Source organism: Lonchura striata, chromosome 1, assembly GCF_050655825.1.
Source record: "Lonchura striata isolate lonStrDom1 chromosome 1, ASM5065582v1, whole genome shotgun sequence".
Lineage (NCBI taxonomy): Eukaryota > Metazoa > Chordata > Aves > Passeriformes > Estrildidae > Lonchura > Lonchura striata.
The window spans coordinates 79,910,351-79,937,935 of NC_140703.1; the positions used below are offsets into that span (position 1 = coordinate 79,910,351).

Consider the following 27,585-nt stretch of genomic DNA (forward strand, 5'->3'; position numbering starts at 1 on the left):
ACAATATTGGAGGGGTTTGCTGGTGTTATGCTTTGTGGCTCTGACACATTCCAGTATCATGGCAAAGAAAATTGTATTATATGCTCAGTCTAAGTTTGGACTGATGGAAAATAGAATCCGAATCCCCATTTCCTTTTCCAGACCCCTATCTTCTCAAGTTTGTTTCTTTCCTACCCAGCCCGCTGCTGTTTCCTATGTTATCTTCGGTCTTGTCTCTTTATCCTGGGCACGCACGAAGTGTTCCGCTCAGGGCAGTCACTCGCACGCCGGGAGCAGCGGGGCTGGATCGCCCCAGCCGCACCGGCCTCGGGGGCGCGGAGCCGCCGCAGCCGCGGGACAGCGGCACAGCGCGGGGGCGCGCCTCCGCCCCGCGTGACGTCACAGCCGAGCGCGCGCGCGGGCGTGCCGCGGGCCCCCGGCGCAGCCAATGGGAGCGCGGGGCGTGTCCCAGCGCAGCCAATGGGAGCGCGGGGCGTGTGGCGGCGGCGCGATGGCGGCGGGGCTGTGCTGGCGGGCCGGGCTGCGCGCGGGGAGGCGGAGACTGTGAGTGACGGGCGCGCGGGGCGGGGCGGGCGCGGGACCCCCGGCGCCGCCTCCCCTCCCCCCCGCCCTGCCCTGCCCCGTTGTGCGGGGGCGGCCGGGCCCGGGCCGCGGGGACGGGGCTCCGGCACGGGCAGCGTGGGGACGGCAGGCGGCTTCCTGCCCCCGGCAGGGGAGTGGGATAAGATGGTCTTTTCGGTCCCTCCCGACTGAAACCGTTCCGTGATTCCTCTGGTCCCGTCGTCCGCTTGTCCGCTTTGGTGCAGCTCCTGCCTGGAGGGTGACCTTGGGTCTTTCCCATTCTGCGCCCAGCCTTGGACCGAGCGGGCTCCTCAGGGCCACCGTGCCCCGTGTCCCGCGGGGGGCCGGGGACACGGCGGGCTGGACCCACGGCGCTGGCTTTCCCCGTGTTTTAACAGCATCCTGTGTCCTCTGCTCCATCCATGGCCCAGCGGCGTGATGTGGGCACAAGTGGGGCTGTCAGAGGGCCTCAGCATGCCTTGTCCTTGGGATATCCCCTGTGAGCCCGGGGGGCAGAGTCCCCGTGCTCCTGTGGTGGCAGTGCCTGGGTGAGGGAAGGTCGTGAAGCACCTTCCTAGTCCTCTTGTCAAGGGCCCGAAATCACCAGGTGCTTTCCCACAGGTGGATGAATAGCTGTTAGGAACAGCAGGGATTTCGGGCAGGATGCCAGGAAAAGCTCTGCTTTAAACAGAGGATCGCCATGCAGGTCAGTGTTGCAGAATTGGGCTGCGAGTGACAAGTGCCACGGAAGACAAAGGCTCCTCTGCACCTTCCAGGATTTCTCCTGCACCTGTGCGCAGGTTTCACATCCAGCTTTCTGCCTGCAGGGGCGTGCCTGCCTGTTCCCGGTGGGCAGAGAGCGACTTCTGCCAGAAGGAGTGATTGATGGGTCTGTGCTCATTTAAGGAATGTTTTCAACAGCATTGCTAGAAGGAGAACACATTTTTTTTTTTAGTATTGATATTAGGAAGGCAATCAAGTGTTAATTCATTTTAATATCAATATTTAAAGCTTTAAATTCTCACATTCTCTGCTGAGACCATGGTTCTGTAAATATTTTATAGCTGAGTGACAAAAGCCTGTGTGGTCTGTAGAACTGTAATGTAGATGTTCCTGTGAACATGCAATATTGATGTTGGTGTTCTTGGGGAACCTCAGGGATGGCTGGAGTGCTTTCTGCTGTGCTAGAGGCACAGTGAAGAGCCCAGGAAGTCCATGTCAGTCGTTCCTGCCCAGAGTAATGTCCTGCCTAGCACCCAGGGTTATTTTTGCAGCATACTTTAACAGCCAGTTTCTTGGGAAGATACGTGCCTTTTTTCCCCTTGTTGTCACCCCCTTTCTCCCATATTAGTGCAGAATCGTAAATGCTACGCATTGCTATTTCTGGTCATGAAGAATATTGAATATTCATAGTGTGGGGGGAAGAGGAATCTACACAGAGTGAGGGCAGGGGTGATGACATTATGTGTGCACAGCACCTGTTCAGGGCTGGGAGAGGAGGCTGCCTGCATGCCCATGGTGAGGTGCTCTCTTCCAGCTGTGGCTCAGAAGGGGCTTCCTTGGTTGGTGCTGCCGTGGGTCGGGACATGGCTGCCAGGCATCACAATACCCTTGCATGACTCCCAGAAGATGTGGTGGTCTCCCTGTGGTGGGATTTGACTGCTCCTTGTCATTAGTGTTGCTGTGGAGCCCAAGAGGCCACTGGGCAGGTAGAGACCACAGAATTTTGGGCATCCAAGCAGTCAGAGACCACAGCAGGATAGTCTGTGAAGGATAGTCTGAGAAGGAGGAGTCCTTGCTCACTTTTGAACTAGGCAGCCATGGGGCTGTGTGCACTTGGGAGAGAAAATACAGGGATGATTTCAAATGTCAACAATCAATGAACACATTGATTGGATTCAGTTAGCAACTTCCTGGTCTTTAGCAGGAATTGCCATGTGCCACTGGCTCCAGACTGTGGTTCTCGTGTCCCACAAGAGTTCTCTGCCATGCTGTTGTGTTTACACCTAATTACACCTCTGATGTGGTGCGGCTGCCTTTCCAGCTGCTGCCATCCTCTCTTCACGAGCATGCTGCTGCTGCTGTGAGGCTGGGGGAAGCAGTGCTACCCAGAAAAGGTGGACCAAGTTATTTGTGTTATTACCAGGCAGGTACCCAGAGCTGGTTTTTCTTATTTGCCATGTTCCACAGCTTACTGGGCTCTCCCTGACTGTGAAAGATGTTTGTATTAAGTTAAAAAAACCCTTCATCCAGCTGTTTTTTAACAGCAAGTGCAGCTGGTTTTGCTGTTGTTCTCTCTTTGCTTGGTGATTATGCTGTGAGAGAAGAGCATTGCACATGTAAGCACAGTCACCAGGTTGCCCTCAGTAAACCAAGAGCCTCACCCATGTACAAGAGGGTTTTACTATATGTATTCATTTACATGGCATACTCCAGGCAGATCCATACCCACATGCCTGTACTAATTCAAAGGCAGCATCCACATCTCAGTGGAATGCTGAAGAGTATGGAATATTCAGTGTGGGCACTGTTGTATAGCCTGTTGTGCCAAAGGTGCAGACACCGGCATGCCTGCTAGGAACAAAGGAGCCTGACAAGTACTATCCCCGTGTCAGATCTTCTTCAGAGACTGTGCCTATGTCATTTAAAATTTCTAGCATTGGGAGTTGCTTTTCTCATCACCAATTGCCGTCTTCCCTCCCAGGAGTCCACCACTCCTGTGTCTTGTGTTTTCAGGCTCCAAGTTTGTGTCTGCTTGGTAAATTAGTGAAGATGTTGTTTTTCATGTATTGGACACTGGAGGGTGCTAATGCAATGGGAGCTGAAATTGTTCTAGCAAATTAAAGGGTTCCCTTTTGTTAGTTGTGAAATAGTTTTATTCTTTGTTGCAGGGTTTAAATGGAAATACATGAATTGTGGTCCTTAGCAGTAGCTGATCCTGTTCAGTGTGTGTAGAGCCATGACCGAGAATATCAATAAAGTGTTATGTCTGTGAGGGATTTCTTTCCTTAACCTCAATCAAAAAAAATCACTCATTTTATGTTCTACACATTTTTAAGTGTGTCTTTCGAGATTATGGCCTCGGGGTGAAAATTATTTGAAAGTGTGACTTTCTAGTGATAAAAACATTTTATCTGGCAGAATTGTTGAGCCTCATGTGCAGAGTCTGTTTTTCTACAAGGTCACTTTGGTTCACCTAAATGAATATTGTTGTGTTGGTAGTGAGGTGAGAGCCTGATAGCAGCTCACACTGGGGAGGGCAGGGACACCCTGAGCACCACTAATCAAGTCCCTGGCACTGCAGTCCTGTCTCTGGGGATGGACCTGATGGAGCCTCAGTCTGCCTTGCAACCAGCATCACTGGGCTGTGTGTGAGGGCATTTCATTGCAGGGAATGTGTGTAGGATAGGGCATTACATCAGCCATCACTGCTAGGCCAGGTGAAGCACGTTACAAAGCTGAGCTCTGGTGTTTCGAATTCACTCAAACATTTTTGTCAGGTTAAAGTTACATTGAGAGGTTGTACAGCAAAGGAGGAATTACCTGTTCACTCTGCCTTGGCTTTCTGCTCAGCCAGGTCTCTGCTCTCCTTTGCCCGTGGCAGAAAGACACGGGGCCAATACAAGGTTCCTGTTGTGCACTCTGGCAACTCCATAGTTGGCATTAAGGACTGTGAAACTACTGCCTGAGCCAATTTCCATCCTGGCAGCAGCAGAGGTATGATGATGGATAATTAATGCTAATGAGAAGCAGGGTGCAAACTGAGTGTGTCCAGCTAATCACTACTGGCACCTCGACTGGTCTTCTCAAGCTTATGCTGTTCTGGACAGTCTTGCGTGATCTTGTACCTGCCTTTGGAAAACCATTACCCAAATGAAACCCAGTATTTGGCTTTAAAATGTGTGAGCAAACAACTGGGGTACAAATACATCTTCCTTAGAAGCCTTTCTTGTTTGATATATGCATGGCAAATGAGTTACTCCTCTGTCTCATTCGTTTTACAAATAAATTGGGCTGTCCTGTCCTGGAAACTATTGTTATCTTGCTGTATTATATTGGTCAGGTTTTATTCTCTCCCAGGTGTTGAGGTTTGCTTACGTGTGGTTCCATTTTTATTTCTTTTAAAAATATGCAGCTTTTTTCTGAATTCCTCCTTGAACTGAAGATGTGTATGAGCACTGGAAAAAGAGCCTGTGGATGAGGAAACCAGAATCTCCTGTTCTGATACCAGTGGGGGCCAATTTCACAGCAGAGCTGCTTGGGTGTTTGTCAGAAGCAACAGAAACATACCCAGTTAAAGTCCTGTACTTCTTTTGCCAAGAGTTTTAGTAACTTACCAGAATAGTGTTATAAGGGGCTGTGAGCAGAAAAGCTTTTTGAAACCATTGTAATAAGTAGTGGTACTGAAGACACTCTGCTTAAGAGTAGTCTAAGCACACAGATGAAGTCTAAGCAGACAAAAAGAGATCTGGTTGACAGTATTGCTCTGGTTTACCAACTTTCAGAGAAGACTGCTTCTTCCATCGTACCTCCATGCTTCCGAGCAGAGAGCCAGGGTATGCATCCTGGCATTGTTTCCAGAACCAACGTGCTGACTGTGGTGCCAAAAGGATTTGAATTTGTGCATTTTATGTAGATAGTGTCCTAACTTGGAGTGGGAGACCTTTCTCCAGGAGAGAAGGTTAATGGACCTCCCACCAAACCTGCGTGTGTGATTGTGTTGAGTTTAAACACTGCCAACTGCGGGATGGCATCTTGAGGTCCAATGCCACTCCTGCTTGGTGGCCCTGCATGGGAAAGGAGGGTGTGTGTTCCCTTGGTGGATGCTCAGTGCCTTCTATCTTTGAGCTGTTACATACTTGTGCAGTATTTCTTGGCTACTCATAAAGGCTGGCTGGGTGGGATCCCTGGAGTTTTCATGCCTGTTGGGGAGATTGGGCTACTGTACTTGAAGTTTCTTAAGAGCCATTCTGGCAGGTAAAAGGTCCTTGATGCTAAGAGCTTTGTAGAATTTCTGCTGATGAACCGCCATGTATCTCCTCCTGGCCTCTGCATATCATGTGAGTTTCTGGTGGTGGTTTTTCCTGGACCCCTTTCTCACACCTCACTGAATTATGAGCCTCCTTGTTTGGAAAGGGGAAACACTCAATTTGTGCTTATTTTGTCAGCTGGGATGTGCACGGAGGTGTTTCTCCAGCCACTGCCCTTTTATGTACTTCCCTCTTCTACCCCACAAGGCTGAGGAGCACAGCAGGTCTGCAGAACTTCGACTGCAAGTGGATCTGGAGGTCAGCTTGTGGTAACTTAGCCCCGGGATGTTAAACAAGTCTCCTTCATATATTTTCCTTTATGTTCTGGTTGAACCTATATTTACTTCCCAGGTCTCCCTGTGCCCTTTAAATCTTCAGGCATCATTGGTGTAAATAGGACTTGCCTGTCCCTGTGAAATGGGCATCTCTGTGGCTGCTTGCCCTGCCTTCTCTAGCTCTTTGTGGAACAGGGCTGTCCATTTGTCACTGGCTGCATGGCCAAGCCTGCCTTCTTCTCTGCCTTTTTAATTAAAAAAATGGTTGGCATCAGGGGCTCTGCAGCAATGAAAGGGGAATGATGAAACTTTGAAGAATTTGGGACATAAAGTTGATCTCTAAATTTTAACGTACTCTTTGCACTTAAGTAGTTGATACATTTTATTATTGAGCATTCAGGTGACCTAATTTCCCTTAGTACTGTAGATTTAGCTTTATACATCTGCACCTAATTTGTAAAAAAGGACTTAATGAGAAACTTCAAACAGTTTAAATGTCAATTACAAAGAAAGCGAGGTTTTAAAGTTCCAGTAATCTGTCCATATTGGTCATCGAAACATGATCCCAGGTGGACGTTAATTCAAGACAGATGGCATTCCAAAGGCACAATTACAAAGAGCTTATATATTTTCAACACTAACAAGCTGTCACGCTATGTTGTAGCTACACTTCCAGTACTGTATAAGCACAATTGCTGCTTTATCTGCTGTGGACTTGGTAATAAAGGGGTTTGATTCCCCACTCTTGATATTGTCAGTGGGATTTTTGCAGGGGTGAACCGGAGAGCAGGGTTAGTTAGTGTGAGTATCTTTCATCTGCCCAGCCTGTTGGGTCGGGGGGTTGTGTTTGTTTCTATGGTTTTTGTTAAGTAGGTGAAATGCTCTTCAAGGAAAGGAGGGGAAATGTTGAATAGGGCATAACAAGACTAGCTCATCAGAGCTATATTTCTATTTCCTGGCAACATTAATTAACTTCAGTCTTATCAGCTGCTGGGCAATAGCTGTGATGATTTGTTAAAACCCCCAACATCCTGGATGTTTTCAGTTAAAAAGTCATCTGAAAGCCTTTGGAGTAATGCACATGTTACTTGGAAAACTGAAGTCCAAGGGATTAATAGTGGCTTGACTTGCAGTGGTGTAAATGGGCAGCAGCTTGGCTGCAGCCAGGCAGAAGTGCTACAGCCTGGGAAGAAGGAAGTTGGAATTATTTTCAGATTTCTGAAAATATTCCTGGGCCCAAAGGTAGAGGTGGATGAGCAAGGTCAAGGACAAAGCAAGATCAAAATAGGGTTTCCATGAGACTGAAGCAACAGCATGTGGAGTAGTTGATGTAGTAGATGACCCTGGCCATGGCAGGGAGTTGGACTGGCTGGCTTTTAAAGGTCCCTTCCAGCTCAAACTATTCTATGTGGTAGATGGCAAGGTTTGTTGTAGAAGGACAGTGGTGTGTAGTTAGTAGTTGAGGTGGGCACTGATCCATGTAACTGAATGATGAAAGTTAATTTAGCATAATTTCCAGACTTTTTGTTTGTTGAAACCAGGTCACTAAAAAGCAAGACTTGCATGTCTATGACTAGACAGTGTTTTAATAGGCTTTAAAAATTCTGTGCTGCTAGCAGCAAGATTAATAATGCTCCCCAGGAAGGTTTTTAAGCTCCTATGGGCACGTGTCTCCTCTAAGAGGTGCTGAGAATTAAGAATTTCTGCTCGTTTATCTACCTTTCATTGGTAAGTGGAGAAGAAAGCAGGAAGGCTAAGATGTTCATCCTCAGAAGGCAGGAATTAAATGGTAAGCTTATACTCTTTAATTTTTGTTTTTCATTTATGAATGTTATAAATGGGTTTTTTTAAAAAGCATCTTACCTGGCTTCCATATTTAAAGGAGTTGTAGGTGCTATTTGAAATAGGCAGCTCACCAACAAATGAATTAGACTCTTGAGCCACACTTGAAACAAAATACCAATTTTACCTGCAGTTTTACTAGGTTTCCTGGTTTATGCAGTGGCATTTGAATGGCTTCTAGTAATTGTTTTTAGCAGGAAAAAAATTCTAACAAAAATGAAAAACACAACTGAATGCTCATTAGCACTATATTTGGCATGCCATGAATCGTTAAATCTTTATATAAATGCAGAAGTAATTTGTAACAAGCAAAATACTTTCTTTTTTTGGAAATACTTTCTTTTGACTTTTTGTTCATACTGCTGAGGTGCAGTATGTTTTACAAACACTGGATATTATTACCAGAATAAGGGCAGAACCAATCAATGTTTTAATTAAATATTATCTATAATCCTTGAAAGTTGGGTATACTTAGCTGTGATAAGTGAAAAATATTAGGTGCAGAAAAGGACTAATAAATAGGGACTTTTTAACCTATTTTTTTAAACCTAAATTTGATGATATTGTGTGTTGTTCTCAAGTGGTTTCTCCTTGGATTTTTGCAGTGCTTATCAGGGGAACATACTGAAGTCTTTTTATTTAGATCAGGCTTCACTTTGAGAGTAACTAATTGTTCAAGTCCAAGTGGGAAACTTTCTTGCACCTGGAAAATTAGGAAAGCAAAAGATGTCCACATCCTTTCCCTGGTGGTTCTTCACCTGCAAATTTGAACTGTAGTGGTAGTAAAAGTTTTGTGGACCTCATTTTATGTGAGATCATTAAGCAACAGGAGAATTCAGGACTAGCTGCCCTTCATAATTCAGGACACTGAAAGGTGCCATTTATAAGCTCAAAGTGCCTGCAGGAAGGCAAAACAGGCTTGTAAAACCCATGCTCCAAACCCTGAAAGGGAACCAGTTTGTACTGCTGGTTGCAGCCTTGGAGTGACAAAATTGCAAATGTGGTGGGGTTTGGTGTAAAAGAATGGAAAAACACCTGCCTTTAATATTTCATGTAATAACTTGAGTTTTTACACTTCTTGTGTTGATAACTCTTTTTTTCCCAAAACAGCCCCAAAACATCCCGGTCAATGATCCCAGTAAAACCTTAGCAGTTGAACTGCCCAGCTGTTGGACTTACTGTCTTCCCTGTTACAGCCCACTGTTTTGCTGAGCTGTTAATTTGGCTATAAAATAAGTCTTCCCTGACTTTTTAATAATATTTTGCAACAGGCGACCTTTGGCCATGATATGGGCCAGACATTTTGTAGGGAGAGCTCCCGCCTCCTTATTGCTTGAGAACAAGTAGCAGCATGTACAACGCTTGAAAGGGGATGATATGGTGATTGTTCAACTCTGAACAGGCAATGTAATCTGAAAAAATCACAATATGCTTTATGGACTTAGAAAGCCAGAAAGGAAGCCTAAAGAAATACTGAGCCCAGTGTTTTTTCTCAGAGCAGGTACTGCTTTCCTTACCTGCTACCCTGTTAATCCTCAAAGAAGAATTGGAGCTGTTGTTTTAAAGTTCATTGCCTGGAATGAGCCATCCATACCTGTAATCTTAAATGGCTGGGGCTGAACTCTTCCATTCAGGCCAGAATAAGCCAACTGTTCATGGCCACATTAATGTCCTGTGACTGAAGTTACCTGGGTGCCCATTTGCACCATCAGAGCCCAAATACCAGTGGAGACAAGAGCTGACTGTACATCAAGTCTGCCTGCAGCATCTTTGCTTTGTTAATCTGGTTTAGTTCCACACCCACCTGTTTATGCATACCAATTCCAGCAGCACCTGGCTGTGCAGTGTGGTATCCAGCCTGTCATCCCTCCTCACGTGGATCATGTAGGAGCCAGTGGAATGGCTATGCTTTGGAAGCACATCAGTATTATTCCGTTTTCTTTCGCTGCCTTTGTTGCCTGGATTGATGTGCTCAGGGCCCCAGACAATGCACTGAGTTCATTGTGCCCCAGAGCCGACTGCAGGACTCAAACCTTTGTAACCACTCCTAAAAGGCAGTTATGTGACTGTTTATGTTAGAGCCAGGTGCTTTGCTGCATGTGGACATGCTGTTACTTGACAAAATTTAGTATTATTTTAATTTGTGATCCAAATGTGATGAATATACTTACCTGAGGACCTTACTCTGCGTAAATGGCTCAGCTGCCTTCGGCCACCACTCAGATTTCTGTGGAGAACGTGAGTCAGGTTTTTCTGCCTCTCTGTAGGGATGTGTCCATGACAGCATTCCTGTTATTTCTCTATTTCCTTTGTGAAGGGCAAAAGGTTTCTAGATGACATGTCAGTAATACATTTTAAATGACATTTTTTGGGAATTTATTGTTCAAGTTCTCTAACTTGTAATACATTTCTGAGTTCTGTACACTCCTTTATTTAGGCTTTCTGTATGAATGCATGATTTATGGGCTTATTGCCTTAACCATTCACTTGTTTTGTTAAATGTCTAGTGATACTGAAGCACTGAAAGTGCTTTGGGTTGGCTCAGGACCAAACAGTGACTTTGGAATACTGGAAGTATAAAACCTGTTCTCTTACTGTTTCTTGGTGGGGTTTGTTGTGGTTTTGGTTTGGTTTGGTTTGGTTTGGTTTTTGGTTTTTTTTTTTTTTTTTGAGAAGTTGATAGATGTGAAAACCATTTAACAGTTGGGTTTTTTTTACTTTCCTGTTAAACTAAGCTACTGAGGAAATCTTCCTGCTGCTACATGCTGCAATATGTCAGAAACACCGTTATGTTATAGTTGCATCATTATCTAAAGGAAAAATTGAGTGTGGGTTTGAAGTCGACAAGTGATGAAAGTAGCCCTGAGGTTGTCAATTAGAAAGCTAAGGCCTGGAACTGATAAGTTAATGGCCAGTCCCCTTCACACCCCCTGGCTTTGCTGCCTGCTCCCGCCTCACTCTGTAGCAGCTTTACTGCTTGGAATAGAAATAAAACGCTCCCGTTTCTATGTGTCCCAAAATGTATCTCACTGATCCTTCACTCAAAGTCTTGGCTGACTGTGTTCTTAGTATGGACAGATAGTTAAATGAGGAGAAATGAGATGTAGTAGATAGAAAATACAAACTCAAAATCATCTGTCTTTTTTTTGTTGTTTTTTAATTAGTTTGTTCATTTTTGTTTAAATGTTGAACTGTTAACATGGTTTTTTTTCAGACCACTTTCCTGCAGAACACACAGCAAATTTAGCAACAGTGCATAATTTTAACTTCTACCGTATGTTTGTTTGCAGGTTTTAAAACCTGAAACTTAATGGCAGGCAGTTGGAACCCATGTGTGCCTGCTAAAAGCAGAGGGCAACATGTGTGGTTTTTTTGTGAAGGGAAATACTGGTTACCAAAGTTTATGATATAATGTAATATAATACAAAGTGTTTCTATTTTGCTTGGGCAGGAGGGAACTAATGTGTTGCCATTTCTCCTGGGGAACACATGGGTTTAGATAAATAGATAAACCATGTCAAACAACAAACAGGACTTTCTCAGATTTTAATAATTCATGGTGTGCTGTGTGGTGAGAACAACAGTAACTTTATGAAAAGAGTAGTATTAGAAGTAGATAGAATTCGAACAGGCATGGTGCAAAACAAAACATGTAATTCATCTTCAGTTTTTGAAACTTCATGTGCAGTGTAAGATTTTTAGGGCTTGCAGAAGTTTGCAGTTGGGCACCCCCTTTGCAGTCTGTTATTGAGTGGCAATGGACTGCCAAGATTTTTCCACATAGCCCTCACTCAACCCAGGAGAGATAAGTAATAATCATGAGTTTGAGAAGGCAGTTTAATTTGTAAGGACATGCATGTTTTAGACCTTTCTGGTAGTTTCAGTGTAACTAGCAAACATCTGTTGAACAATAGTTTGTAGTTTGTAGTTGCTACTTACCTGACACAGTCCAATGAAATGGTGCTCTGAGCACAGCCCAATGAAACTCTGCTCTGGAGTCCATCTCCCCTCCAACCAGATTTCAAATGATGAAGTAAATCATTTTTCTGGCTTAATTCACAGGAAGAGAGATGTGACATTGTGTTAAACAACTCAGCGTGGGATGGTGTTTTCTCCTGATGTGCCAGCTCAGCCTGAGACCCAGGGGGTTGAGCTCTCCAGTACTTCCCCTCGGAATCAGTGCAGAAGAGGTAGTACATGATTTTCCAAAGGCACATGTTCCTTCTGTGCCCTACTTTAACTTACTCCTTGAGATACATGTTTCACAGTACCCATAAATAATGAAAATATGCAATGACATTTTTAATTAGAGGCTTTGTTTTCTTACACATTGTGACGCTGGTGTTTCTAGAGCTACAGGATAACCTCTTGTGGTGGCCTGCTGCAAGAGAGGTTATCTCAAGATGAAGAGCACTCTATCTAGTTTAGCCTGGCTGGTTCAGGTATCTCATCTACCAGAAAGCATAAATTTGCAGTTTCCTCCTAAGATGATCTTTCCCTTGGATTGCAGTTTTGTCTTTGCAGGAATCTTCTCTAGTTATTTTTTTTACTGAAGTTCTGAAAGTTAATGGTGTTGGGTAAGAAAAGCTCCTATCTTTCTGCATTTTTCTTCTCTTACCCTCTTGCTCACCCAGCAGCCCAGCAGGGCTGTTGTGCAAGGTACACCCACATGCTGTAAGGAAGCCCCACAGCCAAATTTCAGTGGAGCCAGTAACTGCTCTACAAAAGGCAGACTGATGCCAAAAATCTCCATCTCTCTCAGTGGGTTGGGCTCTGCTCCTCTGGGATTTTTTCCCCTTCCTTTTGTTTCTGTTATTGGTTGTGTGTTTTCTCACCCATGACACTCTTTCAGCTTGAGGGTCCCTCTTTTGCCATGAGTTTCTTTACTTTTGTCATGCTTTAAGCACATCTGTATCTTTCAGTGTGGATGGTTTGATATTTGTGCTGTTTGCTTACCAGTTTACACCAGTTGCTTCCACAGCACATGAAGCACAGCATGCTGAACAGTGCCCATCTTAGGGTAAAGGCTGTGATAACCTACATAGAGGGTACAGGTTGAATTTGTCGTTGTCTCTCTTTCTTTACCTAAGTACAAAGAGTCTCATTTTAGGAGGAAAAGTTTCCTTTTTGTCTCTAATGCTGGATCCACATAAACTCTTGACTCTAGAGAAGTTTGGTTGCATTGGATCACGTCTTTCTGAAGGTAGGGAAGTCTGGCATCAGAGCTTTTGATGCTATAAGCTTTCTAAGGCTAAAAATCAAAGGGGCTCCTTTCCACCTACATACTTTGCCTTCTCTGCCAAACAGATCCTGAGGAGTGCTTCTTTCCCTTTTGAGTGCTCTCAAGACCCATTTCACATTCATTTGGCCAGGTAAAATGTAGTAAAGAAATGAAAATTACTTAGCAAATAATATTGTGGCATTTCCTGACATTTCTTTTCATTCCAGTAGAGAACCTTAAAATAGGGAAAATCTTGCCGAGGTTCAGTAATTTGGAAGGAATAGACCATGTCTTATGCACAACAAATTAAAAGAAGTAAAGGAAAGGAAAACACAGCAACACAGTGCTTCCACAAGGACACATTCAGGGTGTGAAAGTTGACTTGGCATTTCCAGATTTGTAATTTCTAAGACAAAACTGAAGTGTACTGTGGTCTTTATGCAGTCACAATGGGTTTCCTTTGAGTATATCTGAAATGATACAGAGCTTAGTTAAGTCAACCTAGTATTTAATGTCAGTATCATCATCTAAGACACATGCCACTGGCAGCATGTCTTCCCACAGAAACTCAGCACTGGTGTTCCTGAACAAGATAAAGCAGAAAATGAATGTGCTCTCAAATGCATTTCTTTGGGCATTTTTTCTTTAAGTATTTTTTATCAGCTTCTTTGACTGCTTTTTGCCTAGAAAATTCACCTGAAAATATGACCAACAAATGACAGAATCTAAGAAACAAAAATACAGACATGACAGTTTAGGTTTGGTATTATAATCTATGACTGTATAAAATGACATTGATTATGCAATGGTGATGGCAAAATCAACTGGTTTTGAACCTAAGCATAAACTTGCTGGGGAAAACCAGCAACAGTTTGGGCCTTTCTGGTATTGCAGACTACAAATATGGTGGGAGACCTTGGCTTCAGAGACAGGAATTCTGACCCTTTGTCAGACTGATCTGTTGCAATGCCTGACAAGGTCTGCAATGTGGAGAGTGGGGCCTGCAGGATGTCTTCACCCCACAACCATGAAGGGAATTAGTTTAGGAAAGACACTGAAAATTTTAACACTTTAGACACTGCCAGATTCTTTTTCAGACCACTTGCAGCCTGTTGACAACTGATAAAAATTATGTTCTGGTATCTTTGTATAAAATACATGAGATATAGTTATTGCTGCTTTCTGCCACCAGTAATGGTAATGCTGGCATATTCCTCTATTAAAAGAAAAAATTCTGGAACTAAATGATAAGCAGAAGTCAATGAGATGGCAACAACTTTGCGATCAAGAAATAAATAAGAAAAACAGTTTTCAAAATTTATGCTAGGTGTATTTATTCTTAAAATATGCCTATTAAAATTACAGCAAATCCTAAATTTACTGTAATCTGTTTAAATAATAATCCCCCTCCCCCAACCAAAATAGAAACGGTGCTTCCAGGTTGTGGATAAAGCCATTCAGCTGATGAAAGTCAAAATCTAAACTCTGGCAGCCCAAAGTGTTTGAAGTATTGTGTTGGCTTTTGAGATCAATAGCCTCCTCTGCAAGTACCAAGAGAATATTTTCCTCAATATATTCAATTAGCTCAGTTAAATGACTAATTTATTCAAACTTGACCAATTGGGAGTTGAAAGAAGCAGAAAAGCTTGTTCTTCTCTACCAATCTGTGAATAAAAGCTAATTATGAGAGGATTAGATTTGCTAATACTACAATATTGGAGGATATTAAGACCAAATACTAGATTGGTGCTAATTCTAGCTAATACCAAGTTATTTTAATAGATCAATTTTAAAATCTAATCAGAATTTTTTACAAGTCCAGCCTCTCTCAGATAGTGTTATGCAAGCAATAAACAATCTCATTATATTTTAAATTGTATTCCAGTTTTCATCCAAAGAAACATAAATCCTAAGTAAACACAAAGAGATCAACTAGTAAATAAGAATTGTGCCATACATGATTTTCTAATAAAAACAGTAAAATTAATCTGAAAAAATGTATAATGAGGTATAGAAAAGTTTAAATATATATCAGCAGAGCTACTCTGTCCTTCTGGTTAGCAATAAGAAGTGCCAAATTTAGTGCAAAAGCTATATTTAGTTACAAAGCAACATACTTTAGTGGTTACAAACTGAGAATTAACCTTTCTCTAAGAAAATAGCTAAAACCTTTACATGGGAAAACATGCTTCAAATTAATTATCTAACTCAAGGTTTCCCATTTGGTAGTGTAAGGGGTTTTTTTAAGAAAAATGTCTTGAAAGATTTAATCCTGCTGAAAGTCATCAATAACTGAAGTACCTACAAGCAAACATAAACATCAGTGCAAACTTGACATAAGGATTCAGAAATTCAGCCAAGAAAGCGATGTCAAGAAAATGTGAGGATACAGTTTTTCAGTCCTGTCCATAAACATTTGGTACACAGGACACCCCACAATGAAATTGAATTACCTCTTCTGCTGGTAGAATCATAAGAATAAACTTTGCTTCAGGCACCAGCAGAATGAGGTGCGGAGGACACGATGGAGTGTCTCGGTCATCACGCCTTTGCGGCAGAGACGCTGCTGTGTCCTGCTGCCTTTGGTCAGTGGTGTCCCAAACGCTGGGGCAGAGCCACCATCGTTCCTCTCCATCTACTGGTCACTTTGGAAGGTGTTCCTGTAAATGCCAAATCATAACATGTCATCAAATTTCTTTGAAAGAACACTGCTTTCTGTTGCTGTTTAAAAATCATTTTGGCAATTCCACACAGTGTCCCCAGGTGGTGCTGAGTTTCTGAGAGGTGGTCCTTCTCCAGCAACTTACTTGACAGTGTGGCTGGATGACTCTTCATCACCTCTTAGCCAAGATGAATGACTGGTGCAGTACTGCCAAACCAAGAAGCAATCTCAGGGTGCTGCAGCACCCCATTTGTGCACCTGCTGCTGTGTGCCTTGGTAGCTTCTTTACATTTTGAGCTACCATGAACATGGGTTCCTCATCTCCTGCTAGTCCATAAGACAACTGAGTAACTTAGAAGCAGCACACTAGTAAGTAGAAAAGTAATTTATGCTGGACATTTTGCTGGGTAGAATGGCCTATTTCCCCCAGCTCTCAATTTTCTCCAAGGCTGATCACTTCTATTGCTGACAAGCCTGGGAAATAATTGTTCTTAACTGGCCACCCAGCCAGGTGCTCACACACTGGAAGCACAGCAGTGCAGCAATGAAGGGTATTTAAGGGATGAAAAGCCCAGATGATCATGTTTACATCCCCAAAACTATTATGATGAACAGGCTACGGGTTCATCCCAGCCTCTGTTCTTGTCTGCAGCCTCCCTTACTGGGCTGTGGGATCCCCAGCCTTGCTTGGCCATTCACCGTGACAGCAATGAGGCTTTACATCTTTATTAAACTGTAACCACCAGTGTGAAGGGCACTGGGATAAAGGCTCTGTGTTACCTGCCCTGTGTGTCTGCCAAGGCTCCAGATTTTTAAATATGCTATTTCTTTGCAGCCCCTTTCAAGTGAAAATCCATATTTTGCCATCCCTCCCTCAAATACATCCACTTTGAAATTTAGCACAATATTTAGGTTTCTCTGGACTGATTTTCGGGACAACTTGGACCTTGATTTTTTTTTCCTGTGATGTTTCTAAAACTGGCAGAAGAAGAACATTTTTTTAAGCCTGCATATGCTGCAATGAGTATTTTAGAATAAAGATTTTTTTTTTTAAATCTGTAAGCATGTTTAATGCTTGTATAAGGTGCCAGATTTTAATTACGGTTGGCATTTATAAGTGTGGTGCTGGCAATGGCAACCATATTGCCGAAAAAAGGCATAAATTTTGACACTGGCAATATGGGAACCCAGCATATGAGACTGTAAACCTCATTGCTTCCTGTTTTAATATGCTGCTTTAAGGAAAGGTCTTTTAATGGTTAATATTTAACTAGAACATTGAGAGTTCGATATAGCGTTGTTCTAATTTCAAACTATTTAGTAATTTAGGTACTATCAAAGATCAGCTTAGGTAATAACTTTCTATTAAATAGCCTTTAAATAAGCATGCTTAAAGTAGGGAAAATAAGATGCTTCATTACAAGAAATGAGGTTGGCATCTACCAGGTTTTCCATTAAGTTCCAGGTCACAGACAAATAAAGGAAGTATGTTAGAAAAAAAAAACCTTTTTAAAAATAATTAGGGAGATGTCTGTTTTGTTCACCAGATGGAAAATCAGTAGTTGTGGGTGGTCTGTGCTGGATGGGGCATCTCACAATTGGCAGAACTATGCCTTTAACTTTTAAAGTCCTGGGACAAAATGTGAAAGTAATTGACTGTTCCGAATGCTCTCTCTCCGGATATCTAGCACGCTTTTAAAAACCAAGATTTGGTGAGTTTCTGACTTTTTTTTTCCTACAAATGCTCAAGCTGTTGTGTCTAGTATTAGGCCAGTTGGGTAAATTTTTGGTAGCTGTTTACTGTGGCTGTTGTCTTTTGTGTTTATGCCTGTGTGTGCCTGGACCTGCCTGCACACAACTGAAATGCCACAGCTTTACAGTTAATTCTCCATTAACACAAGATTTTCATAATATTGTCGGTGTTTGCTGTGTTCAGGATGTATGTAACTGTTGGTTAACATTATTTGTTTATTTCTTCTAGTTAATTCCATTTTAAGGAATTTAAATCTATCCACTTGCCAACATACTAAAGAAAACAAAGTTGCAATCTCATTTTCACAAACAAGAAGAAAATTCCCGGTTTAAAATAATTCAGGCATTTGCAAAAGTTTTAAAAATCCATTGTATTTTTTTTAATGTGAATACAGAAATCAAAATGTGCTTGTGTAGATAGTATGTGCAAGATATGCATATTAAATATTGTCATTTATGAACATGTTAGAATCTTCTTGGCACAGTTTGTAACTTTGCATGCTGTTTCAGAGATCATACTTTATAATTTCAGACTAATTTGAGAAAACAGTATTTTGAATGTGGAAAATGGGTTAGAAAATCCTTGTATTCACATTAAGTATAACATATTTTATTATCTGCACTGCCATAAGAATGTATTCTGTTCAGTGGTGACCTCTCAAAGAATGAGACAGAACTCATTTATGTCACAGGAGGCAATTGCTTTATATTTACCTTAATTTACAGACAATTTTTTGCAGTTATCTATATGAACGGTCACAGGGAATTGTATGTGTCTGTTATATCTATATTGTAGCTTCTGTTAAACCAATCCCCACACTTATTATGTGGAAGCATTCTTCAAGATAAGTGAGGCACTCAACTTAGTGCCTTCTTTGTAAAATCTCTTTTGCTATGCATGACATGTACTCTGTATTTTTTTCCTTGCAGTAAATTATAAAGCTTTTTTCTTTCCATGAATCTCCTTCCAAGAAAACACATACAGCCTAATAACACTCGCCTTGAGGACTGTGCATTGCCTCCACTACAAAGCCGTGTTTTCATTGAAGAGATAATTATAATATGGTTTAATGTTCTTGTCAACCCTGAAACACTGTCCCTAAAGAGTGCTATTCTGCTGGATGTCTTTTTGAAGAGAGCTGAATGTGGCTAAGAGAATGTACACATAGCCACACACTTGTCTGATAAACCAGAGACACATTTTTAATGCAAATTCTAAAAAGAATTATGTTTTCTAAGGTGCTAATTCAGAACTGCGTCCACCACTGCTAAAAATACGGAACATTTTCTTGAATTTATTTATTTTACTTTCTTCTCTCCCCATCCCCCATAATATTTATACACTTTAAATCCATTTGAGAACATAAACTCACAATAATAATTAAAATGTTTTTAATGTGCTTTGAGGCACAGACTTCAGATGAGTAAAAAAAGCCCAAAGTGGAACACAAATGGTTCTTGCCAGGCAACAAACACGCTTGGCTGTTAATATGCTGTAATTTTCTGCTTTACTTAGTAAAAACAGCAATTACTTATTTGTTCCATATCCCCCCAGCACAGATGCTCCTCAGTCTGTCCAAGCTGGAGCACCAAGCGGGCGGCGTGCGCGGGGCCGCGGTGCCTGCACTGAGCGCGGCGCGGGGCAGGCTCGCTCCCCGCGTGCTGCGCGGCTGGCAGCGCTCCTGTGTTTGCCACGGGTGCTGCTTTGCCACCAGCCCAAGACAACGGCGTGCTGGAAGAGGCTGGGGCTAGGGAGGCCTTGCTGTGAGCTGTCTCCCCTGCTGAAGGCAGACGTTTCCAGGTGCTGTGCCAAGCTGACCTTGTGAAAAGCTGGACAGTCACACCAGTTAAGGGTGAAGTCCAGTTGAAGAAATCTTTCACTTCATTTTCTCTGTCTTGTCTTTTGTGGTGGGCTAGTGGTTGGGAACGGTGTCTGGTGCTGCTAAAAGCAACATCGTCTCCAAAGCAGAAAGGTTTTGAGGGAGATGGAATCACAGCGTGGCTGAAAGCAATGCAAGACTCCCCTTGGCTTCAGGCTGTCTGGGATTTCCCCATCAGGTTTCCAAGACCAGTTAAAGGCTGACACACCACGAAAAGTACATATAACCAAAAAAAAAACCCCAAAAAGCTACAGACAGTACAGTTCCCTCACTCCTCATATGACTGTTAGTATAGACAAGAAATTGTGTGGCTCAGCACAATGCAACCTGCTGCTGAATCAGGTGCCTGGGATCTTGAATTTAATATCTAATTATTTTTAAAAGCCACTGTAAATGAGGGCTATGAGAGAATATGAGAGAATATGTTAATTAATTGAAAGGCATTATAGTAAGTATTTAATTAGTGTAATTCTGGAAAGGTAGTACAAAAGAAACACAATCCTTGGCAAAAGTGTATCATTTGAATCTTCATTGCAGTCATCTCATCATAAGCAATCAATTTGCTTGCTCTGAAGCCAATGGGATTTTTTTTTCCTTTGAGGAGGAATTACAAAGTAAGGCCTTAAATTAATATTGTAAATAATCTCTCTAGAGAAACTTCTCACTGCAAAATTTCCTCAACAAGCAAATGTTAAAACGTTTATGGTGCACAGTTTAAAAATATCCTTGAGATTTTTCCCCACAGGTTTATATGTTCAAGATAGACAGAATAAGCAAGTGTTTCTAGCAGAATTAACATTTTATCATCATGACAAGTATATTTTGGTTTCCTCATATTTTTTCTTCTTTTTTTTTTATGGAAGAAAAATATAGCCAAAAATACTAAACTTTAGTTAATGAATGCAGATGCAAAGTGGCACAAAAATGAAAAATGCCATTTTCCCGTTGCCCCTTCTTTTCATAGCTTTGAATCTGTTACTATAAACACTAATTTTAGAGTTTCTTTAAAGTTCTTTTCTTTAAAGTTCATTTCTTTCCACAAGGTACACTGTGTTCCCACCTAATCTTTCTTTTTTATGCAAATCAGCACTTCACATTTTGTTAAGTCTTAGGTTTGGGGTTGTTTAGTTTTGTCTTTTTTCCTAAACTACCCCTTTTCTTTTTTGAACAAAAAACTCATTGTGGGACTATATAGCAAACAAAAACATACTGGAATTTGCCAATAGGTGAATATACATTATTTTGTCAATTTTATTTCCTCTTTCTTTTTTTTCAGGCTATATATTCAATTTTTTAAAATTTTTTGTTTTGTCTTGTTTTAGCTATGATGATATCACATATAAATCCACTGTCACATTAGACACTACTGCTGTCACAGCTAGAGTTTGGTGATTTCTGTCCAACAGAAATTTTTGTTGCAGTGTGTCCTCACAAATTCCCCTCTCTGAGAATGGCTGTGTGGAGGGATACTTCACTCCAGCCTGTTTTGTGCAGTCCTCCTCCTGCTGCCCAGAAGCACTTCTGCCAGGGCAATGTTCCCACTCTGCTCTTAACATTCTTAATATTCCGCTCACCTTTTTCCATGGACCCTCGCAGATAAGGAATCCTTAAGCTCTAAATGCTCTCAGTGTTTTATTTAAAGTAATCTTGATTTCTAGCAGCTAATGTTTGGGAAGACAATTTTCATTTCACATCCAAATGTTGATATGGAGAAAGCAACTGCATGGAAGGCTGCATTGTTGAATGCTGATGACCAAATCTGGTTTCAGTGTGTAAATACTCTCTCTGACCACATTTCCTCTGGAAAATTCCCATTGGTTGCATACTATTGTTGTGAAATGTAAGCTGATTCACTGATATTTTCTTGCCTTTTAAAAGACTGGAGCAAAATTTTGCTGAAGTTCCCTTTTGATATTATTACCATTGTTTTCTTTTATGATTCTCACATTCTTTCAGTCTCTGTATCTCCCTGCACACAGCATTCTTAGAAGTGTTCTTTTATAAGGGGAGCTGGCAAAGTCTTGCAGCAGCTCAAAGCAGCTTCATTAAGGCTGGAGAGTAAAATATTCAGGAGTTAGGAAATGTCAAAATTAAGATAGCTGGTGCAGTTAAGTTCAGCCCCCTTATCTATTTGCTTGATAACATAGTTTTTTAAAATCAAGATCATGCATAGCTTTTTCCACAGGACCCCTGCCTCAGCTAGTGAACAAGATGGACGATGCTGAGTTAATGAGCAGTTATTCAATATTTTGTTTTCTCCTAATTTTTCAATGTGTAGCCCTAGGCCTTATTTACTGCACACTATTGAAACCCTGCTGTGAAGACAGAATTGGTAATTTCCTTATGAGGTTTTCTATGGCACTTATTGCTATAAATATCTGAATGCTTAACAAACATTAATTAATTTAGCTTCAGAAAACCCTTCTGATAAAAAGGGCTGGTATTACTTCTGTTTTACAAATATGCAGCTAAGGCATACGGAGATTAGAGTCATGAGTGTCCCATAAATATAGGTGCTTCATTGTCAGCTTACAGTTAAGGAAGTATACATTTCTCTTCATCTGCACTCTTTTACTTTTGAACATCCAAATAATTTTAATTCTGTGCCAAGTAGAAACTTCTAAAGAGACTCACAGACCATCATGGCAGTTGACTTCACTAGACTTGAGAAGGGGTGGAAATACTTACCTTCTAAGTGAGCAGGGAATCACCTAAACCTGGGAAAGTACTGCAGAAGGAGAAGTACTGCAGAATACCATTCCTTAAATCACAGCCTTTTCATGGATTTAGTATCCTTCCTGTGGCTTTCAGGAAAGCTGTTTCTTCTACCCAAGACTCAGAGCTCTTAGCCTTTTATATTAGAGTCACTTACGTAAACTCCTGCATCCAAAAGCAGTTTGGAATTTGACTTAAGACCCTTCCAGAAAAGGACAGAAACAAAAATGTTGACAGGAATGTCTTCTTGCTTTAGAAGTTTCTCAGTGATGAAGAGCAATGGCATGAGTACGTTTTTATTTTTGAAGTTATTCAAGTCTGTATTTTCACAACACTGCTTTAACCAGTGATGGGTTAAACCATGACTTTCTAGATGAATAGGTAGAGAGATTCACTTGGTAGGGGGCTGACCCAGTTTCTATCCTTGCTTCAATTAGTTATCAAAGTAATTGGTGTTAATCAAGTATTAATTACAGTAAAAAAGTCGCTTTTGATTGAGTCTTATGAACTGTCCTCAAAGGTCATGCTTGGGCTTCTGTGGATCTTCCCCCTCAGATGCAATGAATATGTAACTGCATGCCAGCAAGCAGCACTTCTGCAGAGTGTCCATCAGGAAGGGCAAGACCTTAAAAAACCTTAAAATGAACACACAAACAAATAAAAACCTCTCATGTTCCTACAGACAATAATCTTCCTTATCAGTCATTAAGGTCTGTTCCATAGAACATCTCTTAACATTATTTAAGAGAGTTTCATAAACTGTGTGCCCCGAGGGCTGAATTTGGATTACACAGAAAAGTGAAATTGGTTGTTTCCTAACTTTCTGTAGGTTTACCTCACAGTATTTGCAGAAATATTTTAGTGGTGTTTTTTTGCAGATTGCTAAGAGGAGATTTTAGCCTGAAATGATACTGATACCCCACATGGTTTGTCAGCACGGCTTCCGAGCTGGAGAACACCGAGCTATGGGGGCCAATGTGCAGGTAGTGCTGCAATATTTCAGTGACCAATATGCCTATGGTACCAAGATGCTGGGCACTGATACACTGTTGGTGTTCTCTGCACAGGCATTTTGTCTCCTCAGAGTGGCCTGTGGTCACTGAGCCCTGTCACTTTTGTCCCCAGAACATGGTCTGTACCTGGCGCTGTCCATAGGTGGAAGGCTGCGATGCTGCTTCTTCAGCACAGAGCCAGGGCAGAGACAGGAGCCTGGTCCTCCTAAGAGCAGGGGACAGAAAACAGGACCAGAGGGAGTGGAAGGAAATGGGGATTGCAGTGCCTTCAGGGCCCCTTTCTGCTGCAGCTTGTCATCACAATGTCTGAGTCCCCACTATGAGCAGATCACCTGCCTGACATTATTAGACAGGAGCCACTGCCTACCTGTCTAATAACTGAGTTATAGTTGGTGGAGCTACGACACTTCTGGATTTTTCTTATGGGGGGAATCTCTACAAGTAAAGATGCCCAGGGCAGCAGGGCCATCACAGGTGATGTGATGCTTTCTGCTGCAGAAGAACCTCACTCTCTGAAATTGCTTGTTACGACTGTAAACTTCTCAGCACTTTAGCCCAGAGTAGACATGTGGCCCTGGCATTTCCTTTCCCTGCTTGCGGGAGAATAGCATGCAACTGAAACTAAGAACTATGTGGCAACTTAGGCTACAATATGATTATACTGTAGATAGCCCACTTCCATGAGGGAAGCTGAATGCAGAGAATGATGTTGCTGTGCTAATGGAGAAACAAAACTTTCTGCAGACTTCATGGAGAAAAATAGCTATTAGTCCAGCCTGCTTAGGTTGCAAATTCCAGAACTTTAGAAAAATGAATCCAAGCTGTAGGCAATGATACCCCTCCCCAGTGCTCAGGTGCAGAGCTCACTAGATGTGGAGGTTTGAGGGGTTTTGACAACAAAAAGACCAACGTTGCTGATGTAGACCCCCTGCTATTGGAATACCAGAGTGTTGGACTAACAAATTAGCACACAAGAAGTATGCAATTGCTGAAAAACACGGGTGTCATGGTTGTAACAATTGTTTACATCTTTTTACAGCAAAAAGGCTGTTTAATCATGTTGAATTACAAGCTCGTGTTCAGACAGTGGGCTCTCACATTACTGTCTTTGTGAAGATGAGTTGTCACTTCTCTGATCTAGGTTGCTCTCACAACAAAGAGGCACTAAGACTTTCTGTTTGAATTAGAAGAAACAGAGGAATTTCATTTGGTGCTAGGCTGTGCAACAGTTTCCCTAAAGCTGAGCCTTTACTAATTGGTACTGAAATGAAAATGAATCTGTGTGAGAGAAGGGAATTCACAGCTCAGTTTTAATTATTACAAGGAAAGCAAGCAAAACTGTACTTGGTCTGTGTGTGAAAGCATGGCCTAGGAGTAAAAATGCTCATCTCGAGCTTGTTAACTGGAAGTGATGTCCTGGAACAGCAGCTGGTAGCTAGGTCATATCTGTGCCAGCCATGCAAGTGGAACTGCTCCCCTGCTCACTGCGGCTCCAGGAGAGGCGATGGCTCCCGTAGCTCTGCCTGGGAGAAGTTCAATACACGCTAATGGGGCTCACGGCAGCACTGATGCAGCCCCTTCCCACCTGCGTGGCTCTGCGGGCAATCGCATCCGGCCCTGGGTGATCCCAAGCACCCCAGATTGATGCCATCCCAGGTTAGGTTCAGAAGAGGACATCTGCCTGCAGCCTTCAATCACTGAAAGCAGTAGGTGTCCTGCTGGTATGCGTTTTATAGCCTCTGCTTAGTGCAATGCTCCCTGGAAAGCATTTCATGTTCCTCTTTTCCCTCTCCCTAGCTGAACTGCATAGGTTTTCCTCCCATAGGGGTACTCAGTCAATGGAAACACATACCTCATAATAATAGAAGTGTTTGTTTTTTACATGACTCCATGAGGAGAAAATTCATCCTCTGACTGATGTGCTACATCTCTACTAAACTCCTGTTTACATAACATTCAAGCTGACTGATAAATGTAAAGCAAAGTATCCAGGGTTTTGGAAAAGGATGCTTTTTTCCTCTTGATACATCTCTTGTCTAAAAAAAAAATTATGAGTTTTGGTTTTTTTTCTTTCCTTTCCATCTCTTCTCTTTTTTTTCTTATTTTCCTATTTCCTTTTTTATATTAGTTGCCTTTTTGAAAATAGGCGGCCAGTGAAATGAAAACAATAGATCAGGCCATGCCTATATTTCTTTGCCTCCCAGTTTTGACTGGAATAGCAAAATAGCTTTGACCATGGGTTTGAGTTTTCTTTTTAATTTATTCTTTCTTAATTAAAATTTAAAAATCAACCAGCCCCAGTGAGTAATGGCTTTAGAGTACTCCTGGAGGTTGTTCGTAAGCAGCAGTAAGATGGTGATGAGATTCTGTAGCAGCAGTTTGTAGGCTGTACCCTTCTGGTTTGCATAGCAGTCATGGGGAAACACAATGCTGAAGTCGTACCCCCTGTGAAACGTGGAATTACTGCTCCCCCAACACTGGCTGTTACTGTAAGGGCAAAACCAACCACAACTGGAGGTGCACAGAGTAAGAAGAGATCACGCCTTTTGCAATCTGTTTTCTGAAAGACTTGTAAAATTTTATTTATGTTAGCAAATGGCAATACATGCTGGGTTTTACAAAAGTATTTTTTGAAGGACTTACAAAAACTTGAAAATCTGATGACAAAAATACAGGTGTCCATCTGATTCTTTGGCAAACACTCATTTCCACTATTTTTCTGCTCAGGAACCGTGGCATTGTCTTTGTCCTGCATATTTAGAGGGACTTAATCAGAAGAAAACAAGAAGGACTGAACTTCACAAAAGCTGTACTTGGCAATTATCTTTGCCAATGCTAAAGTCTATTAACTGTTGATTTTTTTTTTCCTCCAATAAAAAAGTAGAAATTAAATCCTACTGTGCCCATTGGAGATGTTTTTCAAAGGAAGAGTTACTGATGAGCTATTCTTCCATGATTGTACTGGTTTCTCCAAATAACAACATTGCTGTGTGTTTTTCTCAAAGTGAGTAATTTGCATAGCATGCTTTTGGGGGTTTCTGCTGCTGCCAAAGCTAATTTAATACTCATTAAAGTACTGAGCAAGTCTAATCCAAAGCCTTATGTGCCTTCAATGCAGGCCCATAAAATGTGCAGATTTGCACTTGCTGGGCTGCTCCAGGGAAGGCATGCTGTGGAAGGAGGGGTTGGTGTGCATCCTGCTATCACAGAGCTGCCACTATAAGGGGGAGTTCGGACAAGATTCCCATCACCGTGGGCAGGGGCATCTCTCCTCTGGTAGCAATCCTAGCTGCCCAAGCTGCAAATGGAACTAGGGTCCAGCTCTGATGATGATGTTCCCACCCTAGCAGGCTGCCCAAGCCATGCGACTGGAATTCCACGAGGAACAGCTGGCATGGGCTGGTGTGATGCCATGGTTGCCCTTTGCCTTGTGGACCCCACCAACCCTGCTTTTCAGGAGCAGAGCCCAACACCAGCGCACCCCTGGCATTTCTATCTCGTGAGGAGTCTCTGCAATGGGTGAAATCGTGGCACTGCCTTTGCCTTACACGGGTCCAAGGATTTACCCAGCTTGTTATGAGTGCCGAGCAACCCAGCTGCCCGCAGGGTACAGCAGGGTTCGGGTGATCCTCTGCGAAAGTGGCACAGGCAGGCTGCGGATGGAGCCGCACGCCTAGGCGCTGCCAGCTGCGGCTTCTCCTGAGCACGAGTGCTGCCGGGAGCACGGAGGGGCCTCGACTGCCATCGCCTGTCGCAGTGCCCTCCGCGGTGGCAGCTGCGGTGCCGACTCCTCTTCTGGCTCGCGTGTGTGCCCCACACCTGGAACAGCGTGACCCGGGACACGGCAGCGCCACAAACACCTGCGCAGCTGTGCGGCGGCGAAGGCAGGCGGGGGCTGCTCCAGCTCCTCGCCGGAGGCTGTCTCGTTCCGTTCGGGCGCGGAGCCTGTCCCGCACCCCACGGCAGCCCCGGGGCTGTTCCCGCAGCCCGTGGCTGTTTCCAGGCGGGAAGCGGGGCTGGCGGGGCCGCGCCGCGGGGCGCCGCTAGATGGCAGTGCCGGCCCGGCGGAGCGGAGCCCGGCGCCTCCGCGCTGCTCTCCTTATTTACCTATTCGTTAATGTGTCCGTTTATTAAATATCACGCTATTGTGAAGTATAGATAGTTTGTTCCCTGCCAGTGTGGAAACAGCAGCAATGCAGGGCCCTTTCCAACCAGCCAGGATCTCTTATGTCCCTTCGAAACCAAGCCATTCTATTATTCCAGGAAAACATTAATTCTGGGGCTGTTCCTGGCTGGCCTGATGGAGAAGCAGAGATAAAATGTCAAGTGACACTGTCTAAATGCCATAGGCCAAAGTCTCCTGTGTTACAAACTGAGACACTGCCATTTAGAGGAGTCACATTGTCCTACTACAACAGACTAGGGCTAGACAATTTAATATGTGAACATATTCATATAATATTCAGGAAATTCCTAATTGTTTGTTGGAAAGGAAGGAACAAGTCTCCTTTAGCCACCACCTCCATGAAATGATGGCTGTCTGAGGCAGCTCTGTTTCTGCAGTTTGGTGAGATGTTCAGAGCGTGATTCATCTCTGCTTCTGGGTTGAGATAACAGCATTGCAAACCCGGCTG

At 42.8% G+C, this 27,585-nt stretch overlaps 1 protein-coding gene across 4 annotated transcripts in view; it reads left to right on the forward strand.

Annotated features, from left to right (window-relative positions):
• The first annotated feature begins 484 nt into the window (after positions 1-484).
• The window catches only part of CLYBL (citramalyl-CoA lyase), a 164,391-nt gene continuing 137,290 nt past the window's right edge, over positions 485-27,585 (forward strand). For 2 of the 4 annotated variants that reach the window (XM_021530260.3, XM_021530259.3), the window contains exon 1: positions 485-543. In XM_021530260.3, the coding sequence (XP_021385935.1) occupies positions 491-543 (53 nt within the window). In that variant the 5' untranslated portion in view covers positions 485-490. Of the gene's footprint in view, positions 544-11,933; positions 17,304-27,585 lie in introns of those variants that run through there. The other 2 variants (XM_085556865.1, XM_077781498.2) reach the window with 2 other exon arrangements.